General features: G+C 37.2%; 1 protein-coding gene across 1 annotated transcript in view; it reads left to right on the top strand.

The window, feature by feature from the left end:
- Nucleotides 1–8144: 8144 nt before the first annotated feature.
- Nucleotides 8145–11758, top strand: part of IQSEC1 (IQ motif and Sec7 domain 1) — a 51800-nt gene continuing 48186 nt past the window's right edge. Inside the window, exons 1-2 of the mRNA XM_010282314.1 lie at nt 8145–8233; nt 9187–9469. Of these exons, the coding sequence (XP_010280616.1) occupies nt 8145–8233; nt 9187–9469 (372 nt within the window). The remainder of the gene's footprint in view (nt 8234–9186; nt 9470–11758) is intronic.

Below are 11758 nucleotides of genomic sequence, written 5' to 3'. Positions count from 1 at the left end.
TCAAGTATATTTGATCTAAGATTAGAATACAGTTTTGTTCTAGGTGTGAAATTTCAATGCCTGAAACATTTTATTTACTCAGTAAACAGGATTTCATTAAGGATCTTTAGTTCATGTTTATGTGATATACAGTATATAAGAGAGGAAAGAAGAATGGCGTTATCTACCAAGGCCTGAACAGGGAGAGAAAACTAGTATTTAGTCTCTTATAGAACCAAATAGTGAGCAGTGTCATTCTGCAGCACCCCTTCCTTTGGTGGGCTTGACACAACAGCTGAAGCCACAACGGAGGTGAAGTACAAGGATGGCTGGTACAGAACACCAAAGATTTTTGCATTATATTAAATGCTGCTTCAGCTGTGCTTGCAAATCAGTTGTTTCTCAGCTGCAGACACTAAATCTTCCTTTTTTAAAATTAGCATGGTATAAAGGTCATGTCATGATATAAATGGTAGAATGTGTATTAATATCTTACTGTCTTAAATTTGTGTCATATGTAGTGTAGATACGCTAAATAAGAGGATTCCCGTTGCTGAATGATATATCTGAATAAATAGTTGAGGTCAAATTCTACCACAGTTGCACTAAGAAACTCCACAGATTGCTGAAGCTTATCCTGTTGTGTTAGAGTTTACTTAGGAGGAACAGGACAAAGTCTGCAGTGGTAGGAAGACCACAGATTTTGTTAAATGGTCATATACCACTTTAAAAAAATCACTTAAAATTTTTTAGCTTTAGTCTCTGTAAGAAGGTAAATAACCTTTTGAAGCATGCATGGCATTTTCTGATGTTAGTATGTTTTATGACACATCAAGAGGAAGAGCTGACCATAAAAAACCCACTAAAAATTCTAAGAATTGGGCTGATAAATTTGAGAACTCTTCCTCCAGCCACAAGCCTCAAATTATTACCATAGTCATGTTTTATATAATACTTCATCCATTTTTTAAAAGAGCTTAAAGTATGGAATATGGTCATTGCTGAATAAACATATGCTGGGTGATGATTAACGCAGATTAGCAGAGAATGACGTTGTCTGTCTTTACCTGAGATAGAAGCTGGCATTCGTAAGCTGTACTCAAATTCTGTTGATGCTGTCAGTCTCCTTTGTTACTTTCCAGCTGCTAAATAATGAAAATAAAATACAGCTTTGCCTTTAGCAGGTAGGCTTCATAAGGCATTGCAGGGGTACTGGGTGATGGGTGGTTGGTTTGACCCTTCTGTAGCAAATACGTCTGCTAGCCAATATGCTGCCACTGTTTGACTTAGGCAAAGGTGATATCTGAGGTGTTTAACCTTCCTTCTCCTTCTTGGGAGCTGAAGATAATCTTAAGTAAGCTCTTTTCAAGTGGATATTCTTAGTTCTTAAATCTATTATAAAGATTGTTCCCTAAAAATGGAGAAGTTGGGTAGATTTTTGTGTGGCGCGCTTCTCGTTTTGCTGGTGTGCATCTCCATTTCAGAAGAGACAGCACAGTGAAAGTAATCTCTCACATTTCTTCCCCTGCTCTCCCCTACTGCTAATGGCGTATAAGACTGTGGGTCAAAATGCCCTTCGTTAAAAATATCATTTTTGTTAATGCCTTTTCTGGGGTTATTTAGTGAGAATTAAAACTTGGTAGTGTCCAAGTGAATAGATGTTGGGGCTTTTCTGTAATTTTGAATCCAGGACTGCAAATGAAGATTTTCAGTGCACATAGTGATACTTGTCTGTGGAACTCTGGCCGCTCTGTCGATGGTCGTCAGACTGTGTTTGAACTTAAGCTGGCTGTTATTGGCAGTCTGTTACGCAGAACATTACAGAGTGAAGCGGTTGCTTTGTTAGCGTTTGCTTCTGAGACACATGCAAATGCTGTCTGGATTTGTCTTGCCATGATATTTAACTTCAGTAAGATGAATTACCTGGGACATTACTTTGATGTGCATTCAAAGCTTTTGTTTGTTTTTAACAGAAACAGCTGAATTGAGAGTGCATTCTAAGTAAAACAAGTTGGTCAATATTTCTTTCCTGGATCAAAGCTTTTGTCGGTGCCTGTGAATACTGTTGTCCATCATAATGGCTTTGAACTTTTGACAGTGTATATTTGAAGTCAGATTGGTTTGTTAATGTTATTGCATTTATTGAATTTGGGGATTTGTATAAGTTCTTAATATAATTGACTTTTGTTTACTAGACAGTACAAAACAGACATGGCAATAAGAACTAGATTCTAATCTGTTGCAAATTGTACTAATAATATGCTTCTGCTCAAATGTTCTCACTGGTGGGGAATATTGTCACGTGGGGGGAGAGAGAAAAATGGTAAAAAACCTAGCTTGTATGAACTACATATGGTTAGTTTTACATTTTAAGAACCTATGTTAAGAACTTTTTGTGGAGAGTAATTTGAAATAATACAATGCATACATCAGAGCTTTAATTAAATATACCTCCTAGTCTATAGCAGAAAGCACCACAGGTACTGAAATGTAAGCCAACTTTGAAGCAGTGGGGTATACCCTTGCGTCAAATGAATGCTTATGTTCAGATTAAGTTGTGTACGGAGAGTCATAGTTTTAGTTAGCAGTGTTATGTTTGTAATCGTTGATTAAAATTTCACATTCAAATTAGGACTTTGTTGCATTTGGAAAGACAAAGATATATGCAAGAAATTAACGTTTGTTGAGGTTTGTTCTGATGTGTAATGCCTAGATTTGACCTAAACATTTTTGCCATTTAAATGTTTTTTTTTTTTCAGGCTTCATGTTGGAAGTGCCTGACCATACCAGCTGCTCTAGCAGCTGCCATCATGCTTCTCTGTTACTCAGAGTTAGTTCCATGGGCGACTTCTGGTCTGCATTCTTTGAGCTAGGTAGAGAATTTGGATCCATTTCAAATGGTTATCTATAATTAGGAGTTATGAACAGAGTTTGACTTTCTTAACCTCCAAATTTCAGGAAGAGATAGTTGGTATAGAACAGACTGGAATAGCACTTCTTTCTTCCTGGGCATTTGGGCCTATTACTTTTGAGTGGGGCAGAAGTCTTACTGGGAATCATGTTTATGAAATGAGGCTTTAATATAAAAAGCATCACTCTTTGGTTTGCATTTAAATCCATCTTGTAAACCATATGGCAGAGTCCCTAGGCATCTAGATACTTCAACTCTTAAGTATCATCGTAATGTTTCTGGGTGGAAAAGTTTCTGAGACAAAGGAAGAAAATACGCTTGCTGAATTGAGGGAACCAGGTTTATGTGCATTTTTCCTGAAGAGGGAAATCTTTCCCTTTTCCCTTTCAGGGAAGAGTAGGCAAGTTAGAGAAGGGACAAATCTGATTGAGGAATTTCATTAAGAACTACTCATGCAAGTGCTTCGCTGTTGCAACAAATAAATTAAACGTATAAATACTTCATTAAGTTCTATTTGAATTCAGGTTATGCAGACTACCTGGGGTTTTGACTACTATCTCTGGCAAGTGATACTCTACCATAGTCATGCTGTAAAAACTGCCTGCTTCCTAAAGAACAGAGCACTTGGAGTGTCATGGTGAAGCTGAGTGGTTTTATCATCTCGTGCTGACTGGAATTTAAGTTGGCTGTGTTTTTCTTACTGTTCATATTACTTGTGCATACTTTCCACAATTTAGAAGAAAAGGAATTTATTCTGTGTACCTTTGAACTTGTGTTTGTACTTTTAAGGATGTAAAACACTATGGAAAAATGTTTAAGATGTAGCGGCACAAACTTACTACACTGTCATACTTTTCTTTATGTTCAAGCCAAATTTTTTACAGGATGAATATAATGCTGATTGGTTCTCATGCATATACATTCAGTTAGGGCCTGTTTTCAATTTCATGTCTTTATATTACACTGTTGAAAGTCCATTCTAAATGAATGATGAAAATAACTGATGACTTCAGAGAATGTTCATTGGTAAAATAATTTCTCAAGTATTTACTCTATTTTGCTGTGAGGGTCTTTTGGTTCTATTTTAAAATGTTGCATGCAGTTTGGTTTGGCATTTACATTATTTAGAAGCATGTTGAATTTCTTTGTTGCTTTTAGTTCCAAACTAAATCTGTAACATACTGGTTTGAACATTTGGACGATTTCTATAAGCGTATGTTCTCATTATCTTTGTATTTTAGTCCTACAAATGCACTGGGACATTTCACTACTTGTAAACTGTGAGGTTTCTGAAGTGAATGGTGGTACTGAATAATTCCTTGCATCTGATGCTGTTGTTCTGTACTTCCTCTTCGCATGCACGTAGTTTTAAAGATAAGGTACTGGGCCTTCAGTAAGAAGGGAATTTCTGCTTTTCTGGTTGTCATCTCTCTCTCTCTTTCATAGTATCTTTCATAGCTCTGAGAGGTAAACGCTTGTGCCTATGGATCCAAACCTGCAGCTTCTCTGATAATTTTGCCGTTACTGTCAGTGGACCGAGTAAGTCTATACTCATGGAAAAGCTTGTGGCATGCTCTCTGATTAAATTTAGGTCTTGAGGACTTTCTGGCAGTTTCCATTTTAAGCTCAAATTTTTTCAAAATTTTGTCTTTATTGTGCTTATTTTTGGTTTTGCTGAGATAATAGTTTGGCAAGATTTGAAGGAAAGGAAGGTGAATGTAAAAAAAAAAAAATCAAAGAACGGTAGATATTCAAACATCCTGAATAGTATGTTGGTTTAAAATATGATAGTGGTTTTGGTGTACTGGTTGCTAATTACAGCCTTTGTGATCAGAAGTAATAACTGTAGGTATAAAATGAGAGACGGGGAAGAAAAGACCTGCCAGGTTTCTGCTGCTAAAATGCCTGGAGAGGAAATGTTTTGGTTTGGTCATGGCTAACCACAAAACTACGTTTGGCGATTAGACAGGGTAGGAGACGACAGAGCTTTTTCTTATTCGGTGATTCTTGAAATGAATCTATCACCTGAATACTGGGAAATAACTTTAAAAAACACAACGTTTTCTACTTCACACTTGGTCAGCTTGCATCTATTGTATGCTACTTTAGCCCAAAGATACAGCCATGCACCGTGTTACTCAGCTTTGACATCTAGGCAAATTAGCTAGAAAAGCAGCTTTTGGCAGCCACTGCCTGTACATTGGTGTTAGTCTTTGATTCAGACAGAGCAGTGAGCTTTGAGTCTGTCGCTGTTAGAGCGCAATGAGCATCATGGGTAAATACAGTGTTAGCTGCACCGCGGGGATGACCCTTATCTCACTGCCCTGCTGATGAAGCCAACAGATCCTACTTGCATGCACATATGTCACTTCAGCTGATATGTTTTAATTTAAAAGTGTTTGCAGAGTGTGTGGCTTAGCTCTTGCAGGAAATCTAGAGCCATACGTCCACAGAACAAAATTGATGTTTGGTGGTTAGTACTGGTTTGTAGTCATTAGCATTAGTAAAATTAATCTGATTTTCACCAATAGTTTTACATAGCCATTGAGATACGTTAAAAATACTGTACTTGGTCTGTTTGCATTTTTCTGTAAGCCTTTCTCCTTCCCTGTTGTTCCGTGGTACAGTGGTATTTGGGGTTTTTTTAATAGTATTACAAGTTGAGGGTTTATTCAGGAAGAGACTTCAGTGTTGATTTCTGATGAAATACTGATTCAGTCAGTGCAGGCCACTCTTCGAAAAAGTAATTTAGTTGTACAAGGAAATAAAGTTTTTTCCATGTCTCCATTTTAAAGTTTTGTTCATGCAAAGTCATATTAATAGTAGTAATTATTATTAAATATTTTATTTTTCACTTTTTAGATGCTCCATTCTCTGCTTCTTTGTAAAATACTGTCAAGCAACCTTTCTTTTTTTCTGGCTTGGCAGATAATGAATGTCTGTTTTCTGCTGAGGCAGGAGTGTGATAAAAGAATCAGAGTTCTAAAAACGAAAGGTTAATTTCAACCGTTTTGCTTTCTCCTAATGTTGCACAGTTGGAATACTCAACATATTCCTGGTCTCCCTAGTAATATGCCATTGCACATTGCAAGGAGATGAATCAAATTCATCCACTAGATTTCTTTTAAGCACTGAAATTATGAGTGATTCTACTGGGCATGTATAGTAGGAGGCAGAGGCCTCGAAACAGAGACCTTTACTAATAAGTTCTTTCTAATTCCAGCTGGAGCTGGGTCAAGTGCTGTATTGTCCATTTTTGCAGTGTACTTAATGCACATAATTTCTCACCCATCTGAGAAAGACCGTGTCCGCAGGGTGGCTACTGGAAGTGAAGTAGTGCTAGAGAGGCGTCTAACTGCTCCCTTAGTCATAGGGGGACTTACTCTAACTCTTGCCACAAGCCTGGAGCAGAATCCCTGACATTTTCGTGTGTTGGCATTTTTAATAAGTGAACAGATAAAAATTGCCCCTGTAACTCTGCAGTGACTGTCTCGTGTCCTGAGTCTGTTTTGAAGCAAAGGTACCCTTTTTAGCGTACAGTCTTTCAAAATAGACTCGGGCAGGGTGATTCTCAGTTCCACACTCCTGTTCCATGATGCCCTCCATAGCGGAGCAATACATCTTGTCATCCTTGAAGCTTCACACAAATCATTATTTGTTGAAATATTTTTCTTTTCCAAACATATGTAAAGTAGTGAGAAGTGGAAAGCAAGCTGCTTTTCTTTCTCAGTGGAGTTTCATTTTCGTGAAGTAACCCATAGGAAGCTTCAGCTGCTCTTAACAGACAAGGAAGAGCTGAATGGGAGAAAGCCTTCAAATACGCAGTACTGACTGTGCACGCTTCTTTGCTTTACAGGGCTGTCGTCCTGTTGTGCAGGAGGCTGCCTGTTGTGAAAGATAATTATCTCCCCGCTTCAAAGGTCAGATGTGATGGTAGGGAATAGGCCTATGAGCAAAATGAGATCAAGCATGACAATCAGTCAAGGATCATATTTATGTCTGTAAAAAGTATGAAAGACGAACTAAAAATAAAGAAGAAACCCCTAACTTTAATCAGAGCCTCAGGCAGATCCCTTTCCATTTTTTTTTTTCTTTCTGATTAGGGCAGTACCCTTTTTGTTGATGAAAAGGTTAAGTTATCCATTGAAGGTATCATTATTAAAATGTCAACGTGAGATTATAATCAATGTGAAGGGTTATTAAATAGTTCACAATATAAGGGCGAGGAAGGGGAAAAAAAGTCACAGAACATAAGAAGGGGGAAATAGTGACAATTCCTGACTTCCTGTTAAAAACAAATTTACCATACTTGTATGAAAAGTACGTAGAAATAAGCTTGTAATTGGGAACCTGTGATGTACAAAATAGTATGGCCTCACAGCAGAACAAAGAAAGGTATTTTAGTATTTAAAGAGAGAATGTGAAGCAGTTCAGTGTCATACTAATTTCTTTAACGGATACTTTAGAGAGAATGATTTGTTTGTTTTTAATGGGTGGTTACACAGGTTCAATGTCACTAGCAAAACTCTGGATAATTTATCATTTTAAAGTTGAAAGCCATCTGTATCGCAGAGGGAAAGGGATTAGTTTCCTGTCAACTTCCTTTTTGGAAAAAGTGATGTGTGCACACTGAAAATATTTCCAGCTCGGGTAAAGTATGTTTGAAAATACCTTTCGGGTAGAGTCATATTTTGATGGGCAAAGAAAGAGGACTTGCTTTCAGTTTTACATGTTTATAGAAACATTTTGAGAAATCTAAGGGGCTTTTTTCTCCTTCACTTCAGAAAGTACACACTGTTCAAGCTAGGAGAGTTTTGCCAGTGTTAACCTTGATCTCTTCTGGCACTGCGGTCTGGTGGAGAACGTTCTTTCAGGAATCGCTCTGTACTTTGAACTGTTGAAGGGACTGCTGTGGTATGTGTGTGCAGCAAGGCTCACAGCATTGTGCTTCTGAGAGACAACAGGAGAGCTTTATTTTTTATGTTTGTGTACATGTGAATGAAAGCAAAATAAGAAAACAGGACGTGGTGGGAACATGGAATTTTACTCCTTTAGAGTACCTGCTCCTAAAACACAAGTCCTTTAGATGTACCTGTTCCTAAAACACAAGTTTTAGGATGTACCCCTACACAAGGTAGGGGAAGTGCTGTAAATGCTTATATTCGTGCACGTGTGGAGTGTTTACTAAGTCTTTTATGTGATTAAGAAAAAGTAAAATTTTGTTTTTTCTATCAGTGCACCATGTACATAGGGTATGGCAGATAGTAAATATTTATGTGAAACTTATGAAGAAGATGGAGGAGTGAAAGTGCATACCCTACTGCAATGTGAGAATGCCCTACTGTAAAACATATAAAACAAATTACTGTTAGTCATCATACATATCAATATCATACATATCATCAACGTATATAAAACAAATTACTGTTAGTCATTGGTACTTCAAGATAAACTTCGACTAGGACTCAGTTTTAAAATGTTTCCTATTGTGTACAACTCTTTAAATGTAGTGGTTTTTTCTTTCCTTTATTCCTTAGCAATAACAGCATTTCTGTGAAAAGAGTGGTTTATTTACCAGATTGTAGCACCTATGATGTTTTCTCTACTTGAAACTGTTTTGCTTTCATTAGCTAGAAACACCATCCCTTGGGATGCTTTACCACAAAGCATGCCAGAAGTATCCCATGGGAGCAGTCTTTCACTAACAGAGAAATCGATGAGATTTCTCCTGTAGGTACTTTTTCCCAACTTCAGTTTCTAGCAATATCGTAGCTCACAAGATCCATTAAATTCCAAATCTCTACTGAGTAACATGAAAGTAAATCCTTTTATGTCAAAGTGTAATACAGCAGTAAGAAAGTACTGCTTTTATTTGTCAAAGCAAGGGAAGACACAAATAAGCATCTGTCATTTTGAAGTAGAACAACTTGGAAATGAGCGGTCTTATAAGAAATAAAAAGTTTCTATTTGTTTTATGCAGTAGTTGCTGAGTGACTTACTCAGGATGTTGTTAGTAATTACTGCATGAAGTTAAATAATGCTTGAAATCTCCATTCTCCTGCCTGACTCATGCTCTAAAGATGACCTCTGCAACAGAAGTACAGAGTTGCTTAGATTACAGTGAAAACTATGGTGGTTGACATGAAAGCCACATTACTCTGTACTAACTGCATCTGAATTTGAACAAAATGTGCTGGATGTCTACATAAACTGATGCTAAGCAAGACTATGCTATTTGTTGCTGAGAATTTTGGTATGCAATACTGAGGATTTTCCTGTGTTTTCATTCTGTCTAGTGTTGAGGGCGAAGCTCCAAGCAGTGAAACTGGCACGTCTTTGGATAGCCCATCTACTTACCATCAAGGACCTATAACACACAGCTCAGCTATAAGTCCAGACCATTACGATCATTCCGCTTACGGGCTGTATTCTGTTTCCCCTGGACAACAAAGATCTCGGAGGCCGAAACTTCAGCACTCAACGTCCATACTGCGAAAACAAGCAGAGGAAGAAGCCATTAAAAGGTCAAGATCACTTTCTGAGAGCTATGAACTCTCTTCAGATCTACAAGATAAGCAGGTATTTGTTACCTAATTTATGACAATGGCAACATACCTGTAAGCTGGGAAAAATCTTTTCTAGCATCACTTCAGTTGTGATGCTGAAAATACCTTTTTTTCTTGCGACCAGCTTAAGCTCAAAATAGTTATGTGTCAGCATTTCTGAGGTTTTTGACCTTTTTTTTTTCCTGTGTTGTCATCCCTGTGTCCCATACACCTTCCCCCTTTCCTGAAGAAACTCATAGAAGATACGTTAATAGTGTTAAAAATGAAAACAGTTCAGCTAGGAATTGTGATTTCATGCTTAGGACAAGTACTAAATGTAGTAATGCAAAATATTTTTCTAAGAAAATGAGTTATTTTGAAACCTGGATATCTTTGTTGCTGGTGAACGAAAGGAAGAACTTGTTGCAACTGATATTTTCTCATATCTGTGGGGTGAATTCAAGGTTTTAATTGGTTTTACTCAACTAGGCAAAACTTGCATATGCTTTACAAAGAGCTGGATGGAGGCTATGTAGATGTTCAAAGCTTTTGTTCCTAAAAAGGCACTTCTGTAAGACAGTCAGCCTCAGCCATTCCTTTTAAGCGTTATTCTGAAAGCAGTCCTATTTGAAAGTTGTTTATTGCCATATAAATTCATATTTATCATTTGAAAATGATGCCGTAAAAACCTACAGTAAGCATATATACAGGATGCACTGAGTTTCACTGATGGGTGAACAGTAGCCCATACATCAATGTTTTTTGGTTGTTTTGTTGTTGTTAGAGATCTTTACTGTGACAGAATATTTTGTTTACCGTGAATCATTGTGGTATATTGCATAGTCTCTCCAACTTCTATGTTAACATGGCCAGAGTGGGAGCAGGAAAAATTCCGCAAACAAGAAGAAAACTACTCCTGATTTTGGACCGCACATGGATAGTCCATGAAATTTATAGGGGCTAAGTCTCATTTGCTGTCTGTTTGTTGTTCTGAAATTTCAGTTTGGAGAATCATATAAGGTTGTTCTGGGGAGGCCTTGAAGAACAGAGTTTGAGCTCTGACTTAAAGTTGAGGCCGATATTTGGGATAGCAAGTATGAGTTTGTTTAGTTTAGCCTTTATGCTCACCAAATTCCTGGTTCTTGATCGAGTTTATGCCAGCTCTGCTATTAAACTGGACCTCCTTGTGAGATCTAAACTGTTACTTCCTTTTCCACCTTTGGCAGTCGTTTTGGCTAGATGTCTTATAAGGGATTGATACAGCTTGTTAGGCTTACTAAAGAGGTCTCTTGCACTGCTGATATTCCATAGAGCCTAATTCCATCTGTTTTTTATGCTGGTTTGGTAGAGAATGAGGACTGCAGATGTTAATTTGTATTTGTTCAGGGAGTCCTGCACAATAAAAAGTGTCAATGATATATAAAGGAAGCTAGATACTGAAGAGTTTCTTACTGCTTGTGAAAAGCTCTCACTGAAATCTCAGAAGACACTTAAAAACATTTTAGGAAAATGTCCAAGGTTTTACCTAAAGGCAGTATACATTAAATATCCATTCTGAAGGTGCATTAAAATTTATTAGAAATATTAGTCACAAGTCTAGTAAATCATCTAGGCAAATTCCAAAATACTCTCAATTAAAATTCCCACCAAAACCCCCTAATTTATGGTAATCAATGATGATGTAAACCTAAAGGACAGCAGCCTATTTGCAAGAATAAAGTCCAGGTAATTTATTTTATAGAATATTAGTTTTTGTTCTATGCTTTCATACCAGCTATGTATGAAAACTAAAGCCAGTTTTCTTTAGGTTTGACATTTAATTTTGAGAGGACAACTAAATTAACAATTCGTCGTTTGTTTTGAGATTAGTCCAGCAAAATAATCTCTTACAATTTATTTAAACACGTGACCTAATGTATACTACAGATAGAAATAGTAGCAAATGTGTGGCAGCAGTGGCAGGGTTGTGATAGAAGTTCTTAACAATTCTTTTAATCGTCAGAATGCCTTACAAGTAACCTCACAGTCTCTTTGACGTGCAAATGTGGGGGTAATATAACCCTGATTTGGGGGTGAAAAGCGAAACAATTTTTTTAAAAGAAAAACTATGCAGAGTCTGACAGATTCCCAGCTCAGAGATCAGTCACAGTTTTTTGAGCTTAGTTAAAAGAAGTTTCAAGATTCAGTCAAAAGAACAATTCCTTAGCAGTCATCCTGATCTGAGCCCATCTGAGAAGTTGGCCTCCTCAGTTATGCAAATAACTGTACATAATATTTTTTGCATCTTGACATTCAAGTACACCAAGCCAAAAAGGAGATCATC

Source organism: Phaethon lepturus, unplaced genomic scaffold (assembly GCF_000687285.1).
Source record: "Phaethon lepturus isolate BGI_N335 unplaced genomic scaffold, ASM68728v1 scaffold7922, whole genome shotgun sequence".
NCBI classification, from domain to species: domain Eukaryota; kingdom Metazoa; phylum Chordata; class Aves; order Phaethontiformes; family Phaethontidae; genus Phaethon; species Phaethon lepturus.
This window is presented reverse-complemented; position numbering and strand designations above follow the sequence as displayed.